Source organism: Dreissena polymorpha, chromosome 9 (assembly GCF_020536995.1).
Source record: "Dreissena polymorpha isolate Duluth1 chromosome 9, UMN_Dpol_1.0, whole genome shotgun sequence".
NCBI lineage: Eukaryota > Metazoa > Mollusca > Bivalvia > Myida > Dreissenidae > Dreissena > Dreissena polymorpha.
The window spans coordinates 62636186-62657620 of NC_068363.1; the positions used below are offsets into that span (position 1 = coordinate 62636186).

Consider the following 21435-nt stretch of genomic DNA (forward strand, 5'->3'; position numbering starts at 1 on the left):
CCATTGAGCTCTGATAGACTTAAAACAGTACCCATTGAGCTCTGATAGAATTAAAACAGTATCCATCAAGTTGTGATGCAACTTAGAACAGCATCGGTAACCCTCTGTCATCACGTTCGGGTTGAACGTAACCTTTTTTGTAGCAACTTTGAGAATTTAAATACTTCTAATCTAGCTCATATATTATATTTCAACAATATCTTCTTAGTATAGCGTTAATAAAAGAAAACATACATCTTGAATGGCATATCAATGTTATACTGTCCTCTTTATTCACAACGGTTCTATTAGAATACTTGCTTAAAATTGGGTTCCATGAGTGTTAGACTACGTGTATTTTGGGCTGAAGTTTGTATTCCCCCACCACCCACCCTTTGAAGAAGTGCCAGAATATTGCAATTAAACTTTCATTTAGTTGGTTGGTCAGTAATGGTCTTAATGGTTGATTGGTTCAGTCCATAGACTATGTCATTCTGCCTCTTTCCTTGTGATATCTTGAGATAGTTTTGGACAATGATCATGGAAATTGTATACATCCAAATCCCCTTTACCTATATAAAATATAAACAAAATAAATTTTAAAAGAATTTTATTTAATTGTATTTCTTGTATTTTCAGTATAAAACATGTCATATAACATATGGAATGTAATATAGAAAATGACTTCAAGCTGTAAATGAAACAAAAAGCTATAATTTAAAAGCTTATACAAAGTATGTTGACAAAAGCAAATTAATAAACAAAGACAAGAGGTCATTTTGGTCTTCAAACGCTAACCTGAGTTCATGGACACCAATTGTTAGAAGGCAAGGCTTAGTAAGAAACAATTGTATTGACCTAAAGTAAACAAGACATGTGTTAATGAGGCATAGGTGTTGCTAAAGTACACTTTGTCTTAAAATCCTGTTAGCATTAATGGTAAGTTATCTTAAAATTTGACAAATATGCAGTAAAAAAAGAAGTGTGATCTTGACTATTATAGTAGGGAGACAAGTTTTAACTCTTACTTATGTGTCATAATAGATTGCATTTGTGTCAATTTATTAAAAAAATCCATTAAAAAATGGCATGTTCAAGGCGAAGATTTGACATGGTGACCTTGTTTTTCGACGCACATAACTCATGTTCCAACTTTGTCTACATATTGTCAAGATAGACATCCTGACAAAATTTCTTCAAGATTTATGAAAATTTAGCCTCTGGAGTGGATTCGAGCAAAAGTTGAGGACACACACCACACACTTGACACCCCACAAAGCATGGACGTCAGACATAGGGTGATCTAATTGTTTTTTGACTGTGACACAAAGAATTGTGACTGTCACAAAGTCAATAGACAAAATTCAAAATTGTTATAACACAATGATAGTAAAAAGACAAATGAAACAAAATATTTGTACAGTAATGCCAGTGATTAGAGTTAACATGTAGTATGGAAAACATATCACAAGCAACATGAATGCATCATTGTATTGCAGGTTTATAATAATAAACCACATGCATGTCCCTAGCAGATATATAGAATACATGTGGAAATAATATTCAAATACAAATTTTACCATATCAAAACTTTTGTATCAATTTGAATAAGAAAAAACATCCTACAAAAAGTTGCCAGGCGGATTCATTTATCCAAGTTAGACCCCTGTAGTGAGTAAAGTGTATGATTATCTGCTTATTGAAATTCAAATACAAGCTACAATGGTGTTTTAACCCAGTTATGCCTAGTGGATCAATTTATTAAAAAAATTAGGGATATCTAGTATACTTATGTCTATTTTTAGAATATTTCTTACAAAAATTCCTTTAAGCAAACAGCGCAGACCCTGATGAGATGTCGCATCATGCGGCGTCTCATCTGGGTCTATGATGTTTGCCAAGGCATTTTTTCTAGACGCTAGGCATAAATGGGTTACCAGTAATCTACTCAGTTGTATACATATTTCAAGAAATAAACAAGCACAATTTTATTGCACGACATATGAGATTATTATGTCAAAACTATGGAAGCCATGAAGAATTGAGCAAGGTCAAATGAAGCCAGGGGTCTGTATTCACAAAGCACATAAGAGGGATCCTTTCTTAAATTGTACCAACATGACATTTTCAGATGAAACTGTATATGCAAAATCCAGCGTTTTCTGCTTTCAACATTAAAACACAATAATAATTTTAGAAATATTTTGTATGTATACATTGACTAGCCAGATACACATGCAGTGTTATCATTTATAGTAATTTCTTTAAGTTTCCACTCAAAAGTTCAGTGAATATGGGTCAACAATGAAGAATGCTGAAATTCTACTAAACCAACAGCAAAATATGAGCCAGACTCTGAAGAAACCAGGCCAAGAAACCTCAAAGCATGTGCATAAATTATCATACCAGATACTGTCTGCTTTTTTGGAATTATTGTTTAAAAAAATATGTTATGAACAAAAATCTAGTATAGTCATAAAGAATTTCTGTCTTCACAATCAACATTTGAGCTGGATGCAACATTTCAAGTAAGCATTTTCCAATTTGAATACAATTACAATGTAATTGATGACAAAACTGTTGCCAGAATGTGGTATGATTTTGGCTGGTGAAAAATGATACCATACATTAAGTCGGCAGAACTGAAACTTACATTTCTGATAATTTGTATTCTTAAACCCATCAAATATTAAGAAATAATTTAAACTCATTAATTTGCCATGAAAACAAGTAAAGCCACAGTGCTCTTACTTAAACTTCTAAGCTTATAATATTCTACATTCATTACTGACAACAAGAAAAACTTACAAACAATATCCTAAGAATTTAGCAGATGATAATATTTCCTTAACACTCAGTATTACTACAGTAATACCTCTTACTAAACATCTTACAATAATTAATTCTGATAAAACAAGTCCTGAGAAAGGCCTTTGACCGAAATTTTGAGTAACAAAAGTAGCTCCTTTCTGTTGTGTATAATTATACTTAACATTTCATAACAAATATATATGAGCCTTACTCAGTGAAAACAGGGCTGAAAGTAAGTGCGTTAAGTGTCGTCCCAGATGAGCATGTGCAGTCTGAACAGGGTAATCAGGGAAGACAATTTCCGCTTTAAATTAATTTTACTTTTAAGAAAAGTCTCTTCGAAATGAAATTCCAGTCTAGGGGGAAAATTGATGTCCCTGATTAGCCTGTGTGGACTGCACAGGCTAATATAGGGCAACACTTTACAAACATGTACTAAGCCTGGTTTTTTCAGAGCACGTATCTAATGTAAAATGCTAAGATCTTTCAACAAATATCAGACTCCTCCAGGTTTGGCAATACTTGGCACACATGAAAATCCAGTCTAGGCAGAAAGTATTGTCCCTCCAGGTTTGGCAATACTTGGCACACATGAAAATCCAGTCTAGGCAGAAAGTATTGTCCCTGATTAGCCTGAGTAGGACAACACTTAACATGTATTAAGCCTGGTGTGCTGAGAGCACGGCTAATATTTAATTTGATGGACAAATACCAAACATCAAGACTGCATCTCAAGCTTCAAGGCATATGATGCAAAATGCTAAGATTTTTCAACTTCTATCAGATTCCTCCATGTTATACTGCCATGGTGTAGGCAAAGTTAAAGTTGTCAGGGAGGGGCGGAATGGGCGGAGGCTCGTTGGGAATCGTGATTCCCTCCGTCTCCAGGAGCCGTAGCTTGATCTCCATGTTGAGTAGGACGTCAGAGTCATCCCGCGTCTGTTTGCTCCGCATCTGGAAACAAGAGGGTGGGCATTAAGAATCAGAATCATTGAATGTTGTGATAATTTTAACAGTTGACTGGTCTTACATAATGTCAGAAACAAATTCAAAGAAAGCAACCGTGCACAGAATAATCAAGACATTGATTTTAATGATGTAATTTTATGTTTAGCATACGGTTATATTTGGTTTTTAAAGTAAAAGGCAGAATATTTTCAGAAAAAGGGATTAATAGGAAACCAGGTAAAGTAAAATACAAAAGTTTATTTGCAACACTACCCTTATACTATTTAAATTGTTGGCAGCAAAACTAATGCAAGATTTTGTGATATGTACAGGTTTGTTAATCAGTGCATTGTGATTGATTCGGTTGTGATACGTACTGTTTGGTTGAGCTGTGGTGTTATGGCATATGCGGCCAGTGTAGCTCCAGACCAACAGCAGTCTGCTAAGGGGCTACCCTGTACACTAATGTGACCACACAACTTTGCGAGACTTGATAGCGGACACAGTAGCGCCTGACCAGGCTGCCCGGCCGCATATGGCATAAGACCCATTTTTTCATGATGTTTTTTTATGTTACATACGGGTTCATTGAGCAGTGCATTGATTCCATCCTCCCAGATCATGGCCTCCTGGTCCGAGCTGGCATTGAAAAAGAAGAACTTCTCCTCGTCAGGTCTAGACGCCTCCAATACCAAAGCAAATGGCAACATCTGGTCCAACTGGGGGCGACATAATACAGAGGTTTGCTTGTTAGATTAATATGAGCCTTGATCAGGGAAAACAGAGTTTGTCATCTTAAATAAGCCTGTGCAGTCTGCACAGGCTAATCAGGAACCACACTTTACTCGTTTATTGCATTTTTTGTTCAAAGGAAGTCTCTTCTTAGCAAAATTCCAGCTAAAGCAGAAAGTGTTCTCTCTTATAAGCCTGTGTGGACTGCAAAAGCTAATCCTTGAAATACTTGGCACACGTGAAATTTGCCTGATTTTCCCAGAGATGACTTATAAACATTGTTTGCTCTGTGTGGACGTTTTTTAGGGCAATTTTGTGTGTGGATGATTTCATCATAAATGATATTTCAATTAAATTTACATACAAAATCTAAATGTTATTTCTATCAGCATTCATACATTTTGTACCATAGCTGTAGCTCCAGACCAGACTGTGCATCCTAACCAGACTGTGCATCCTAACCAGACTGTGCATCCTAACCAGACTGTGCATCCAGACCAGACTGTGCATCCTACCCAGACTGTGCATCCAGACCAGACTGTGCATCCTAACCAGACTGTGCATCCAGACCAGACTGTGCATCCTAACCAGACTGTGCATCCTAACCAGACTGTGCATCCAGACCAGACTGTGCATCCTAACCAGACTGTGCATCCTAACCAGACTGTGCATCCAGACCAGACTGTGCATCCTAACCAGACTGTGCATCCAGACCAGACTGTGCATCCAGACCAGACTGTGCATCCTAACCAGACTGTGCATCCTAACCAGACTGTGCATCCAGACCAGACTGTGCATCCTAACCAGACTGTGCATCCAGACCAGACTGTGCATCCTAACCAGACTGTGCATCCTAACCAGACTGTGCATCCAGACCAGACTGTGCATCCAGACCAGACTGTGCATCCTGACCAGACTGTGCATCCAGACCAGACTGTGCATCCTAACCAGACTGTGCATCCTAACCAGACTGTGCATCCAGACCAGACTGTGCATCCTAACCAGACTGTGCATCCAGACCAGACTGTGCATCCTAACCAGACTTAACATCCTAACCAGACTGTGCATCCTAACCAGACTGTGCATCCTAACCAGACTGTGCATCCTAACCAGACTGTGCATCCTAACCAGACTGTGCATCCTAACCAGACTGTGCATCCTAACCAGACTGTGCATCCTAACCAGACTGTGCATCCAGACCAGACTGTGCATCCTAACCAGACTTAACATCCTAACCAGGCTGTGCATCCAGACCAGACTGTGCATCCTAACCAGACTGTGCATCCAGACCAGACTGTGCATCCTAACCAGACTTAACATCCTAACCAGACTGTGCATCCTAACCAGACTGTGCATCCAGACCAGACTGTGCATCCTAACCAGACTGTGCATCCTACCCAGACTGTGCATCCAGACCAGACTGTGCATCCTAACCAGACTGTGCATCCAGACCAGACTGTGCATCCTAACCAGACTGTGCATCCTACCCAGACTGTGCATCCAGACCAGACTGTGCATCCTAACCAGGCTGTGCATCCAGACCAGACTGTGCATCCTAACCAGACTGTGCATCCAGACCAGACTGTGCATCCTAACCAGACTGTGCATCCTAACCAGACTGTGCATCCTGACCAGACTGTGCATCCAGACCAGACTGTGCATCCTAACCAGACTGTGCATCCAGACCAGACTGTGCATCCTAACCAGACTTAACATCCTAACCAGACTGTGCATCCTAACCAGACTGTGCATCCTAACCAGACTGTGCATCCTAACCAGACTGTGCATCCTAACCAGACTGTGCATCCTAACCAGACTGTGCATCCTAACCAGACTGTGCATCCTAACCAGACTGTGCATCCAGACCAGACTGTGCATCCTAACCAGACTTAACATCCTAACCAGGCTGTGCATCCAGACCAGACTGTGCATCCTAACCAGACTGTGCATCCAGACCAGACTGTGCATCCTAACCAGACTTAACATCCTAACCAGACTGTGCATCCTAACCAGACTGTGCATCCAGACCAGACTGTGCATCCTAACCAGACTGTGCATCCTACCCAGACTGTGCATCCAGACCAGACTGTGCATCCTAACCAGACTGTGCATCCAGACCAGACTGTGCATCCTAACCAGACTGTGCATCCTACCCAGACTGTGCATCTAGACCAGACTGTGCATCCTAACCAGGCTGTGCATCCAGACCAGACTGTGCATCCTAACCAGACTGTGCATCCAGACCAGACTGTGCATCCTAACCAGACTTAACATCCTAACCAGACTGTGCATCCTAACCAGACTGTGCATCCAGACCAGACTCTGCATCCTAACCAGACTGTGCATCCTAACCAGACTGTGCATCCAGACCAGACTGTGCATCCTACCCAGACTGTGCATCCAGACCAGACTGTGCATCCTAACCAGACTGTGCATCCAGACCAGACTGTGCATCCTAACCAGACTGTGCATCCTACCCAGACTGTGCATCCAGACCAGACTGTGCATCCTAACCAGGCTGTGCATCCAGACCAGACTGTGCATCCTAACCAGACTGTGCATCCAGACCAGACTGTGCATCCTAACCAGACTTAACATCCTAACCAGACTGTGCATCCTAACCAGACTGTGCATCCAGACCAGACTCTGCATCCTAACCAGACTGTGCATCCAGACCAGACTGTGCATCCAGACCAGACTGTGCATCCTAACCAGACTGTGCATCCTACCCAGACTGTGCATCCAGACCAGACTGTGCATCCTAACCAGACTGTGTATCCTAACCAGACTGTGCATCCAGACCAGACTGTGCATCCTAACCAGACTGTGCATCCTAACCAGACTCTGCATCCTACCCAGGCTGTGCATCCTAACCAGACTGTGCATCCTAACCAGACTGTGCATCCAAACCAGACTGTGTATCCTAACCAGACTGTGCATCCTAACCAGACTGTGCATCCTAACCAGACTGTGCATCCTAACCAGACTGTGCATCCTAACCAGACTGTGCATCCTAACCAGAATGTGCATCCTAACCAGACTGTGCATCCAAACCAGACTGTGCATCCCAACCAGACTGTGCATTCAAACCAGACTGTGCATCCTAACCAGACTCTGTATCCTAACCAGACTGTGCATCCAAACCAGACTGTGCATCCCAACCAGACTGTGCATCCCAACCAGACTGTGCATCCAAACCAGACTGTGCATCCTAACCAGACTGTGTATCCTAACCAGACTGTGCATCCTAACCAGACTGTGCATCCAATCCAAACCAGACTGTGCATCCTTACCAGACTGTGTATCCTAACCAGACTGTGCATCCTAACCAGACTGTGCATCCAAACCAGACTGTGCATCCCAACCAGACTGTGCATCCAAACCAGACTGTGCATCCTAACCAGACTGTGTATCCTAACCAGACTGTGCCTCCTAACCAGACTGTGCATCCAGACCAGACTGTGCATCCTACCCAGACTGTGCATCCTAACCAGACTGTGCATCCTAACCAGACTGTGCATCCAGACCAGACTGTGCATCCTAACCAGACTGTGCATCCAGACCAGACTGTGCATCCCAACCAGACTGTGCATCCAAACCAGACTGTGCATCCTAACCAGACTGTGTATCCTAACCAGACTTTGCCTCCTAACCAGACTGTGCATCCAGACCAGACTGTGCATCCTAACCAGACTGTGCATCCTAACCAGACTGTGCATCCAAACCAGACTGTGCATCCCAACCAGACTTTGCATCCAAACCAGACTCTGCATCCTAACCAGACTGTGCATCCTAACCAGACTGTGCATCCTAACCAGACTGTGCATCCAGACCAGACTGTGCATCCTACCCAGACTGTGCATCCTAACCAGACTGTGCATCCTAACCAGACTGTGCATCCTAACCAGACTGTGCATCCAAACCAGACTGTGCATCCTAACCAGACTGTGTATCCTAACCAGACTGTGCATCCTAACCAGACTGTGCATCCTAATCAGACTGTGCATCCAGACCAGACTGTGCATCCAAACCAGACTGTGCATCCAGACCAGACTGTGCATCCAAACCAGACTGTGCATCCTAACCAGACTGTGCATCCTAACCAGACTGTGCATCCAGACCAGACTGTGCATCCTAATCAGACTGTGCATCCTAACCAGACTGTGCATCCTAACCAGACTGTGCATCCAGACCAGACTGTGCATCCTAACCAGACTTAACATCCTAACCAGACTGTGCATCCAGACCAGACTGTGCATCCTAACCAGACTTAACATCCTAACCAGACTGTGCATCCTAACCAGACTGTGCATCCTAACCAGACTGTGCATCCTAACCAGACTGTGCATCCAGACCAGACTGTGCATCCAAACCAGACTGTGCATCCTAACCAGACTGTGCATCCTAACCAGACTGTGCATCCTAACCAGACTGTGCATCCAGACCAGACTGTGCATCCTAACCAGACTGTGCATCCAAACCAGACTGTGCATCCCAACCAGACTTTGCATCCAAACCAGACTGTGCATCCTAACCAGACTGTGTATCCTAACCAGACTGTGCATCCCAACCAGACTTTACATCCAAACCAGACTGTGCATCCTAACCAGACTGTGTATCCTAACCAGACTGTGCATCCAAACCAGACTGTGCATCCCAACCAGACTTTGCATCCAAACCAGACTGTGCATCCTAACCAGACTCTGCATCCTAACCAGACTGCTGGGACGCCCAGACTAGTCTGGAGCTATGCTGGCCCTAAATGGCTTAAGAACCATTTTTGCATAATGCAGTTCATACACTTATTATAGTTTTTACAGAATAACATAAATGTTGGTCAACAATAAAATTTAGTAATACCTTGATTTTTGCATTTTTTAGCAGTTTTGCACAGTCTGCCCCGGTGACGAGACCTTTGATTTCTTGGATGGCTACTTTGTGTTGAAGTTCTTCCAATGCAGGTGATTCCATATCGCTACAGTCACCGTAGGAGAATGCCTTGTGATTGGCGGCAAGTCTCCAGTACTGGTAGCGGTCTAGGGGGGACAGATATAGTGTTAGCACATTATGAGAACATTACCAATAGAAACTCAGTGTCTAAGACAAAGATGGCGCTCTACAGACGTTTAAACACAAACAAGATGTGTTTGTGAAACACTTTGTCCCCCCAATAATTTTTACCTTTGACCTTGCAGGATGACCTTGACCTTACACCACTCAAAATGTGCAGCTCTATGAGATACATATGCATGCCATATATCAAGTTGCTATCTTCAATATTGATTGCAAAAGATATGGCAAATCTTAAAGTTTGACGCAAACAAACCAACAAACAGACAGGCCAAAAACAATTTGTCCCCCCAGTATAGACTGGGGGACATAAAAATGGAAATATAAAGTACATATATTGGTTGTCAGGGACCGGTTTTACCAACTGACTTTTAAGCTTAGCATGGACAATAAAATATTTTCTTGAAATATTATGTTTTAACGTAACTGCAAATTGATTTTAATTTGTATTCATCAACTTTTAATTTCTGTTTTAATTATTTTAAATGGCTTATAAATGACAAACAGAACCTTTAATTCAGTACTAGTACCTTGTATATTTGCTAACCAACTTGCAGTTGTCTTCATTATCAGTCTATGTTTTATTCTTAAATCTGAGTGGAATACAAGCCCCCAAAAATTAAAACAGACATTAATGATTTCTCTTACTTTTTACTTTATTTCCTTTCTCGTCGTACTTGTGAAAGCGTGTCCCGCCCTCCAGGTATGTGAGCCGCTGTCTGCGTATCAGATCCATGATTTCTGGCTTCAGCATGGCTCGCAACTCCCTGTATATTAACATCAGCATTGAAATTTCACATGCCATAAACATCAAATCAACAATGTATTGAATACATTGAAAATCTATATATTTATAATAGTTCATGAACATGATTTGTGTCAAGAGGACACATATGCCTCCATGTACTACTGGTAGTTGGAAAAAAACTATAAAAATGCTATACAAAGAAGCACAAGTACACATACTAATGACTTTAAAATATTATCACTGATAAGGTATTTATTTATAATTTTGACACAATTGATAAATGATGTTGGAGTTAATAAACCCAGATGCTCCAGGTAGAGTTCTTTTCAAGGTTAATTAATTGGCTCCAAATAAGTCTAAGTTCATAAATAGGTCAAGGTCATTATGAGTTCAGATGATGTGGTCTTTAAGAGTGTTACATCAAAGTATCCAAGCTTTTTAGAAAGAAGCATTGATGTAAGTTTAAACATTTTCATTAAAGCTCAATTTCATTGAAAGCCTACGGCCTATTGAGAAGCTCCCAAGTCTGTTTCCTGGGCAGAGCGAGTTCTTAGTGTCTTTGGTGTCTTAGTACTTTGAGAAATTTTAAGAACATCCCAGACAGGGATCAAATGCATGACCTTCAGGTTGCTAGTGGAACACCATATCCACTAGGCCATGGTGACATGCAAAGTCCAATCAGGTCAGGTAATGTAGTATTCAATGACATCATCCATGCAGGTATCAACCCTTGAAGTAAGTGGTATTCATTCAATGACATCATCCATGCAGGTATCAACCCTTGAAGTAAGTGGTATTCATATTAGACAAAATATGAACTTTGGATTAACCAACAAAATGGACCTTCAGAATTTGTCAAAGTCTAAAAGAAGGTCAATGTTATGGTCAAAATGAGGTAAGGATAATGTGTATTGAAAGTATAAAAGCATTGTAAATAGCATCATTGATATTGTACTTAACATGTCATTTTTGGGTTTACAGGTCAAACAGACAGACACAATGAGCTATTCACTGTTTGTCTGCAGGGATACCAACAGATAGGCAAATCCTTGCATGTCTCCAGGACATCATACAGATAGGCCAATCACTTCATGTCTCCAGGAAAACTAATAGACAGGCCAATCCCTGTATGTCTCCAGGACAACAAACAGACAGGCCAATCCATGTATGTCTTCAGGACAACAAACAGACAGGCCAATCACTGTATGTCTCCAGGACAATGAACAGAAAGGCCAGTCACTGTGTGTCTCCGGGACAATGAACAGACAGGCCAATCACTGTTTGTCTCCAGGAAAACAAACAGACAGGCCAATCACAGTATGTCTCCAAGACTACGAACCGACAGTCCAATCACTTTATGTCTTCTGACAAGGACAGTCTTATCACTGAAAGTCTCCAGAACAACAAACAGACAGGCCAATCACTCTAAAACAGTATGTCTCCAGGACAACAAACAAGGACAAGAGGGCCATGATGGCCCTGAATCGCTCACCTGACTCATTAAGATCAGATGAAAACTATGACCTCTATTGTCTACACAATGTTTTTCTATGATTTGACCTAGTGACCTAGTTCCTGACTCTAGATGACCCAAATACAATCCCAATCCAGATTTCATCAAGATAAACATTCTGACCACAGTTCATAAATATTGGATGAAAACTGTGACCTCTATTGTCAACACAAGGTTTTTCTATTTATTTGACCTAGATTTTTACCCCAGATGACCCAAATACAATCCCACCAAGATTTCATCAAGAATTCTGACCAAATTTCATAAAGGTTGGATGAAAACTGTGATCTCTAATGTCTACACAAGGTTTTTCTATTATTTGACCTAGTGACCTAGTTTTTGACCCCAGATGACCCAAATAAAATCCCAACCCAGATTTCATCAAGATAAACATTCTGACCAAATTTCATAAAGATTGGATGAAAACTGTGACCTCTATTGTCTACAGAAGGTTGTTCTATTATTTGACCTAGTGACCTTGTTTTTGACCCCAGATGACCCAAATACAAGCCCAAACCGGATTTCATCAAGATAAACATTTTAACCAAATTTCATCAAGAATGGATGCAAACTGTGACCTCTACTGTCTACACAAACAAATTGTTGACGGACGGACGCACGGACACACGCAGGCACGCACAACGGACGCCGGACATCACACGATCACATAAGCTCACCGTGTCACTTCATGACAGGTGACCTAAAATATGTGTCGGAGATAAACATGAACAGTGTGGTTAAAATCCCATAGAAACAAGGGCTGTTTGTAAAACATGCATGCCCCCCTATATGGGCTATAAGTTGCAGTAGCAGCCATTGTGTGAATACGTTTTTTGTCACTGTGAATGGTGGTGGTGGTGGTGGTGGTGGTGGTGGTGGTGGTGGTGGTGGTGGTGGTGGTGGTGGTGTAGTAGTAGTAGTAGTAGAGTATGTAGTGTAGTAGTGTAGTAGTAGTAGTAAAATAGTAGTAGTAGTAATAGTAGTTGTGTAGTGTAGTAGCAGTAGTAGTAGTAGTAGTAGTAGTATTGTAGTAGTAGTAGTTAGTAGACGTTAGTAGTAGTAGTTCGTAGTAGTAGTAGTAGTAGTATAGTGTAGTAAGTAGTAAGTAGTAAGTCGTTAGTAGTAGTAGTAGTAGAATAGTAAGTAGTAGTAGTAGTAGTAGTAGTAGTAGTAGTAGTTAGTAGTAGTAGTAGTAGTAGTAGAAGTGATAGTAGTAGTAGTAGTAGTAGTAGTAGTAGTAGTAGTAGTGGTAAAGTAGTAGTAGTAGTGGCAGTAGTAGTAGAAGGTGGTGGTGGTGGTGGTGGTGGTGGTGGTGGTAGTAGTAGTAGTAGTAGTAGTAGTAGTAGTAGTAGTAGTAGTAGTAGTAGTAGTAGTAGTAGTAGTAGTAGTAGTAGTAGTAGTAGTAGTAGAAGTGGTAGTAGTAGTAGTAGTAGTAGTAGTAGTAGTAGTAGTAGTAGTAGTAGTAGTAGTAGTAGTAGTAGTAGTAATAGTAGCAGTAGCAGTAGCAGAAGCAGTAGCAGCATTACAAGACCAATACTTAAGAATGATCAAATGGGAAAAGGTAACCTACACTGGCAGTAAATATGGGGCTCATTTACAGGTCAGATTTGGAATCTCTGCTGTAAAATGAGAATTAAATGAATTGAATGAATTAAAGGGAGGCAAATCTGTAATAAAAAGAACATGCATAAACCGTAGTTGTTTCCCTTGTTTGAACCATGCTAAATCCTTACAAGTTTGGAAAGAATTGGATGAAAAATTTGGACTTTATTGCATAAACACCATTTTCTCAATTCAAGGGGAGGTAATTCTGTACTTCATGGACCAATAATGCTCATTTTTTGTAGGGTTCGTGTCTTCATTAATATAAAGACACTGTGCAAATTTGAAAAGGATCGGACAAAAAATGTGGAAGATTTTTTAAAGTTTTCACAAAATAGACAAAAACGTATAAACATGCAAAGTTCAACGAGCTCCTGCGGCCATGTTTTTTGACGAATCAAATTTCTTTGCACATTTTTTTAGGGGAGCCTTCAAAGGTCATCCATTAGAATTTTTTTGAAAATCTGATGAGCGGTTTCTGACAAGAAGATTTTTTAAGGTTTTTACCATATATGGTCATTGCGGCCATCTTGGTTATATGATCAAATTTTTTTTAACAATTTTTTTTTTTGTCCCATGACCTAGGGATGCTCCACATGAAATTCAGTTGAAATTGGCTCAATGGTTTAGTAGAAGAAGATGTTTACAAATTGTTTACAGACAGACAGACGGACGGACCGACGGCCGGCCGGACGCCGGACCCTGAGTGATCACAATAGCTCACCTCGAGCTATCGCTCAGGTGAGCTAAAAACTAATAGACAGGCCAATCCCTGTATGTCTCAAGGACAACAAACAGACAGGCCAATCCATGTATGTCTTCAGGACAACAAACAGACAGGCCAATCACTGTATGTCTCCAGGACAATGAACAGAAAGGCCAATCACTGTATGTCCCCAGGACAATGAACAGACAGGCCAATCACTGTTTGTCTCCAGGACAATGAACAGACAGGCCAATCACTGTATGTCTCCAGGACAAATAACAGACAGGCCAGTCACTGTGTGTCTCCAGGACAACTCACAGACAGGCCAATCACTGTTTGTCTCCAGTAAAACAAACAGACAGGCCAATCCCAGTATGTCTCCAAGACTACGAACCGACAGTCCAATCACTTTATGTCTTCTGACAAGGAAAAGACAGTCTTATCACTGAAAGTCTCCAGAACAACAAGCAGACAGGCCAATCACTCTAAAACAGTATGTCTCCAGGACAACAAACCAATCACTGTATGTCTCCAGGACAACAAACAGACAGACCAATCGCTGAATCTTTCCAGGACAACAAACAGACAGGCCAATCAATGTATCAATTATGTCTCCAAGACAATGAACAGACAGGCCAATCACTGTATCAAGTATGTCTCCAGGACAATGAACAGACAGGCCAATCACAGTATGTCTTGAAGCATTGGACCGGAGAGTGGTATACCCTGTGACCTGGCTGTCTTAAACCACTCCCACATGAGATTGTTTATGTTGTCAACCGGTGATCTGGTACACAGCCTTTTCTTATCCTTGCCTTGATTCTGTTCATAGCTGTCTAAAAATTCATCTTTTCTTTTTAGAATAGTTTGAACCTGAGTCTCTCCAATGCCAAATAAATCGGCCAACTGCAGTTGAGATTTCCCATCACTCGCGTAGATAAAATCAATCTTTTCTTTAAAGCACAACTCTTTCCGTTTTTGCTTATCCATTTTGATTATTTTATTTTTCATATCCATCACGAACAAAAGCTTCTTACTCAAATATCCTAACTGTTAAATTATTCGCCGTATTAAATCTTTAAAGTGTATACCAAATAATAACCAATTTACCCATCAAAGACTCTATAACAACAGCTAATTTTTAATCAAGAATCAAGGGTTCAAGAGAATAACAAGTGCCAAAAATCTGAACACCTGTGTTGCAAATCGATGCCAAAAATCGTTGTCGTTTATGGTGCTTAATTGGGTCACGATGGCTTCGTACACAAACCTGATTAAAACACAACACCAAATCAAGTACAGTGTGAAAATTACTGGTGGTTTGGCGGGTGTCAATTTAGAGCAATTTCGATCATCTGTATTGATTAAAGTGGTTGTTATAGCAGGTTGGTCGGATTAGTGAGTGTAACGACCATTGAAATATAGCAGGAAAAATCGGGACTGAGAAATAGTGGTCGACTTAGCGAGTTGGTCGTAATACCTAGGTGCTCGTAAAGAGAGTTTTGACTGTAGTAACATGTACATATTAATCATGCTGAAAACGGGTCAAATGCATGTGCATAAAGTGTAATCCCAGATAAGCCTAAGCAGTCCGCACAGGCTTATCAGGGACAACACTTTCCGCTTTTATGGTATTTTTAGATTCAAGGAAGTCCCTCCTTACCGAAAATCAAGTTTATTCGGAATGTGTCGTCCCTGATTAGCCTGTACAGACTGCACAGGTTAATCTGGGATGACACTTTACGCACATGCATTAAGCCCAGTTTTCACAGAACAAGGCTCATATAATGCATGTTACTGTTACCCACAGTATAGGTTTGGCCTGCGCCTTGCTCTCCTCACGTTTCTGTCTCTCTGCCTCCCAGATCTTGCGCAGTTCAGGGTACGCCAGCACCACCAGCTTCTGCTTGAACATCTCAAACGTCCTGGGCATCTGATTCCTGTCCAGGGCCCTCGTGATCTGCTCCTTGACAACACTGAGCACCTGTTGATGGGATCAAGTTTGGAAGATGGGAAAATGTCTGGTTGATGGGAAAATATATGGATGATAGAATAATGTTCTGTTGGTGGGACAATGTTGATGGGACAATATTGGTGGGAAAATGTTGGTGGGGCAATGTTGATCGGACAACATTGATATTGATGGGGCAATGTTGATGGGACAATGTTGATGGGGCAATGTTGATGTGGCAATGTTGATGTGGCAATGTTGATGGCACAATGTTGATTGGGCAATGTTGATGGAATAATGTTGATGGAGCAATGTTGATGGGGCAATGTTGATGGGACAACATTGATGAGATAACGTTGATGGGACAATGTAGATGGGACAATGTTGATGGGGCAATGTTGATGGGACAATGTTGATGGGGCAATGTTGATTGGGCAATGTTGATGGGACAATGTTGATGGGACAATTATTGATGACTGAGCATCAGACTATTGGATCTAGTCTTAAAATGGCTTCTAGAAAATAAGGGGTCAACCAAGAAAATTTATTTAGAATTATTTTGAAATCTAGTCAGTGGTCTCAGTTTCAAAGTATTCCATAAAACCATCATAATAAAGAAAATATATCACAACCTAGTTGTGATATTTTTAATGAAACTGACTTTTGTGGAGGAGCAAATTGTTATATTTAGTTTTTATATGATTAATTATTGATGATCAATAACCATATAGCCATATCATACATGCCAGACGTCCCGATCTCGGCGGGACAGTCCCGCTTTTGGGCTCTTTGTCCCGGCGTCCCGATATGAGACGATTTGTCCCGACATTCGTAAAAAACGATGTAAGGTCTATAGGTTCCCAATAAAATTCGCTATTCAAGCTCTGTTTCGCTTACACTTACCACCGCTAATCCCTTTATTGCCCCCAATTAACAATCCGATTCTACTTCTCGTGTGTACCAGTGTTGTTTATGACACCTTATCAGCGATTTATCGGCTAATTATTGATTTTATCAGGCATTCAAGATAGTGGTCGCTTATTGCTATCGATAGTTTTATTATAATGAAAAAAATGTTGAAAATGTGTTTGTTTTTGTCTTTGTTTGAAACGGTTTACAAAACAATTGTTTTGTAAAATTAACTCTACGTCATTAATGAGTCTTTTACATTCAATGTAGTTCATAAATAGCGGGATAATCCGAATGTGCAATATACCAAAATCCCAACAAACAGTCCAATAAGTGACACCCATCCTGTCTAGTGTAATTGGGTGTAATTGTAATAAAAACAACGAGGTGCTATGCATGACAGTTTGACCCTACTCCAATTAAGCTAAAAACAACGGGGTGCTATGCATGACAGTTTGACCCTACTCCAATTAAGCCGCGACAATTGACAAGTAACAAACTGCGCATGGATACATGCTTAAAAAACATCGCAACAAACAGTTAAAGTGGTCTTGTATTATTGTAAAAGTTGACTGTAAACCGTACTTTCAGTGTACTGGATAGCCTCCCCTGCGTTAATGTTTGCCATTGAAAGTAATATAATGAGTATTGTTGTCGTAATGTTCCAGATTTTGTACTCTAAAAAGATGAATATTATCTTCGTTGTTTGCTATTGTCTTATTTGATAAAACTGTTATTGTTATGTTTTAGATTTCATGCTACATATCAGATGTTTTATGTCTTGAATAAAAGTATCAAGAGTTTTTGTGAGTACTATACTGACTTCAGTAAAGGTGGAATGATAGATCGTTTTTGGTGTCCTGCTTTTTGGTCAAATGTCCCGACAATTTTTTATGGAATGTCCCGCTTTGGACCTAAAAAATTATGGCATGTATGAGCCATATAACAAATGTGTCCCTACTTCATGTCAGCCGATTTAATTTTTAATAATCAACATAATTTTCAGGAATTTAGCACATTGTCAAACAAGGACCATTTTGGATAAAAAAATTTTAGTTTTAAGTTTTTCACAATTTTATACAAAGCCGTACAAGGAAAACTAAGCCCTGGCATCATATGGAAAATTGTTTCCTACACATTTTTGACAAAAAAAGGACAATGGTTCCAATGTTAAAAGACACCTAGGTTTATATATTATTTTGTAAGCTTGGACACAAATTTCTAAAGTATCTTTTCACCTGTATATTTTTTGGCATAATCAAACATTTATTAATTATTTGATTCCTGTAAAATTATTTCAATTTCACACAGAATTTGCTATTTGTGTAAACTTTTGGTTTTCATGGAAACAAAGATATTCATTTAAATTGAAGGAATTTTAAATTGTTTACTTGCAAAGCTGTTCTTTGTTTACAAACATTAAAAAAAAACACATCAAGCCATTATTTCTAAATATGAATGCATATTAAAAATTTGATATTTCTCACCAAACAATGTTTAGACTTGGGAAGCTAAACACAAAATATAAAATGAGCTTAGCTCTGGGAAAACAGGGCTTAATGCATGTGCGTAAAGTGTCTTTCCAGATTAGCCTGTGCAGTCCACTCAGGCTAATCAGGAACGACACTTTGCGCCCAGACTGGCTATTCATTTAGCAGTGACTTCTTTTATACGAAGAATTCCATTCAAGCGGAAATTGTTGTCTCTGATTAGCCTGTGTGGACTGCATTTGCTAATCTTGGACGACACTTTACACACATGCATCAAAACCAGAGAACAAACCTTCTCAAAGTCTTCCTTTGACGCCCTCATTTCCTTCCAGGTGCGGTTCACCAGGTTGATGCACGTGGAGAAGAACTCTTCTAGGGGCTTGTCAGTCGTGAAGAACATAGGGTAGTACGAGCTCTCATCCTCATTGGCTGATTAAGGAAACAGCAAATACAACAATTAATGAGCTGCGTTTTTGGAAAACTGCAGACTACACCGGCCAATCAGGGACGACACTTTACGCACATGCATTAAGCCCAGATTTCCCAGAATGTGACGCAATTAATAATTATGGTCCATAATATTGAGGTGAAGATAACTGATATCATGGGATTTTCTAGCAACAATCAATAATTATGGTCCATAATATTGGGGTGAAGATAACTTATATCATGGGATTTTCTAGCAACAATTAATAATTATGGTCCATAATATTGGGGTGAAGATAACTGATATCATGGGATTTTCTAGCAACAATTAATAATTATGGTCCATAATATTGGGGTGAAGATAACTGATATCATGGGATTTTCTAGCAACAATTAATAATTATGGTCCATAATATTGGGGTGAAGATAACTGATATCATGGGATTTTCTAGCAACAATTAATAATTATGGTCCATAATATTGGGGTGAAGATAACTGATATCATGGGATTTTCTAGCAACAATTAATAATTATGGTCCATAATATTGGGGTGAAGATAACTCATGGGATTTTCTAGCAACAATTAATAATTATGGTCCATAATATTGGGGTGAAGATAACTGATATCATGGGATTTTCTCGCAACAATTAATAATTATGGTCCATAATATTGGGGTGAAGATAACTGATATCGAGGGATTTTCTAGAAACAATTAATAATTATGATCCATAATATTGGGGTGAAGATAACTGATATCATGGGATTTTCTAGCAACAATTAATAATTATGGTCCATAATATTGGGGTGAAGATAACTGATATCATGGGATTTTCTAGCAACAATTAATAATTATGGTCCATAATATTGGGGTGAAGATAACTGATATCATGGGATTTTCTAGCAACAATTAATAATTATGGTCCATAATATTGGGGTGAAGATAACTGATATCATGGGATTTTCTAGCAACAATTAATAATTATGGTCCATAATATTGGGGTGAAGATAACTGATATCATGGGATTTTCTAGCAACAATTAATAATTATGGTCCATAATATTGGGGTGAAGATAACTGATATCATGGGATTTTCTAGCAACAATTAATAATTATGGTCCATAAAATTGGGGTGAAGATAACTGATATCATGGGATTTTCTAGCAACAATTAATAATTATGGTCCATAATATTGGGGTGAAGATAACTGATATCATGGGATTTTCTAGCAACAATTAATAATTATGGTCCATAATATTGGGGTGAAGATTACTGATATCATGGGATTTTCTAGCAACAATTAATAATTATGGTCCATAATATTGGGGTGAAGATAACTGATATCATGGGATTTTCTAGCAACAATTAATAATTATGGTCCATAATATTGGGGTGAAGATAACTGATATCATGGGATTTTCTAGCAACAATTAATAATTATGGTCCATAATATTGGGGTGAAGATAACTGATATCATGGGATTTTCTAGCAACAATTAATAATTATGGTCCATAATATTGGGGTGAAGATAACTGATATCATGGGATTTTCTAGCAACAATTAATAATTATGGTCCATAATATTGGGGTGAAGATAACTGATATCATGGGATTTTCTAGCAACAATTAATAATTATGGTCCATAATATTGGGGTGAAGATAACTGATATCATGGGATTTTCTAGCAACAATTAATAATTATGGTCCATAATATTGGGGTGAAGATAACTGATATCATGGGATTTTCTAGCAACAATTAATAATTATGGTCCATAATATTGGGGTGAAGATAACTGATATCATGGGATTTTCTAGCAACAATTAATAAGTATGGTCCATAATATTGGGGTGAAGATAACTGATATCATGGGATTTTCTAGCAACAATTAATAATTATGGTCCATAATATTGGGGTGAAGATAACTGATATCATGGGATTTTCTAGCAACAATTAATAATTATGGTCCATAATATTGGGATGAAGATAACTGATATCATGGGATTTTCTAGCAACAATTAATAATTATGGTCCATAATATTGGGGTGAAGATAACTGATGTCATGGGATTTTCTAGCAACAATGAATAATTATGGTCCATAATATTGGGGTGAAGATAACTGATATCATGGGATTTTCTAGCAACAATTAATTAAAGGACTATGAATGACATACATTTTAAAGATAGTAAGTTTAAAAAAATCTCAACAAAGTTGAAAAGAGACAAAATTATATCAAGGAAAAAGATGGAAATATAAATGTAAGTACAAAATGTATGTCATGAAAAGTTCAGATGACAAACAAGCTCTATAATAAATTTACTACTTATTTTTAACTTTTTATGGAAACATTTTCAGCCATATAATTGTGCAACCAGATAATTCAAAACATACGTGCGAATGTTTTATAGCTCAGTGATTATGGACATTGATAAATTCAATCAACTCAAGCAAATATATTTAAATGAACACCAAAAGTTTACATTCAATCTGATTGGTCAATATTTTAGTTGAGGCCAAATTTGAGACAACAAGCACTTATTCTGTAATTGTTGG

General features: G+C 39.2%; 1 protein-coding gene across 4 annotated transcripts in view; it reads right to left on the reverse strand.

The window, feature by feature from the left end:
• Nucleotides 1–572: 572 nt before the first annotated feature.
• The window catches only part of LOC127844768 (engulfment and cell motility protein 2-like), an 88513-nt gene continuing 67650 nt past the window's right edge, over nucleotides 573–21435 (reverse strand). For all 4 annotated transcript variants that reach the window (XM_052375230.1, XM_052375232.1, XM_052375229.1 and 1 more), the window contains 6 exons: nucleotides 18752–18888; nucleotides 15918–16093; nucleotides 10189–10307; nucleotides 9331–9506; nucleotides 4320–4457; nucleotides 573–3744 (listed from right to left, as the gene is read on the reverse strand). In XM_052375230.1, coding sequence (XP_052231190.1) covers nucleotides 3586–3744; nucleotides 4320–4457; nucleotides 9331–9506; nucleotides 10189–10307; nucleotides 15918–16093; nucleotides 18752–18888 — 905 coding nt within the window. In that variant the 3' untranslated portion in view covers nucleotides 573–3585. The remainder of the gene's footprint in view (nucleotides 3745–4319; nucleotides 4458–9330; nucleotides 9507–10188; nucleotides 10308–15917; nucleotides 16094–18751; nucleotides 18889–21435) is intronic.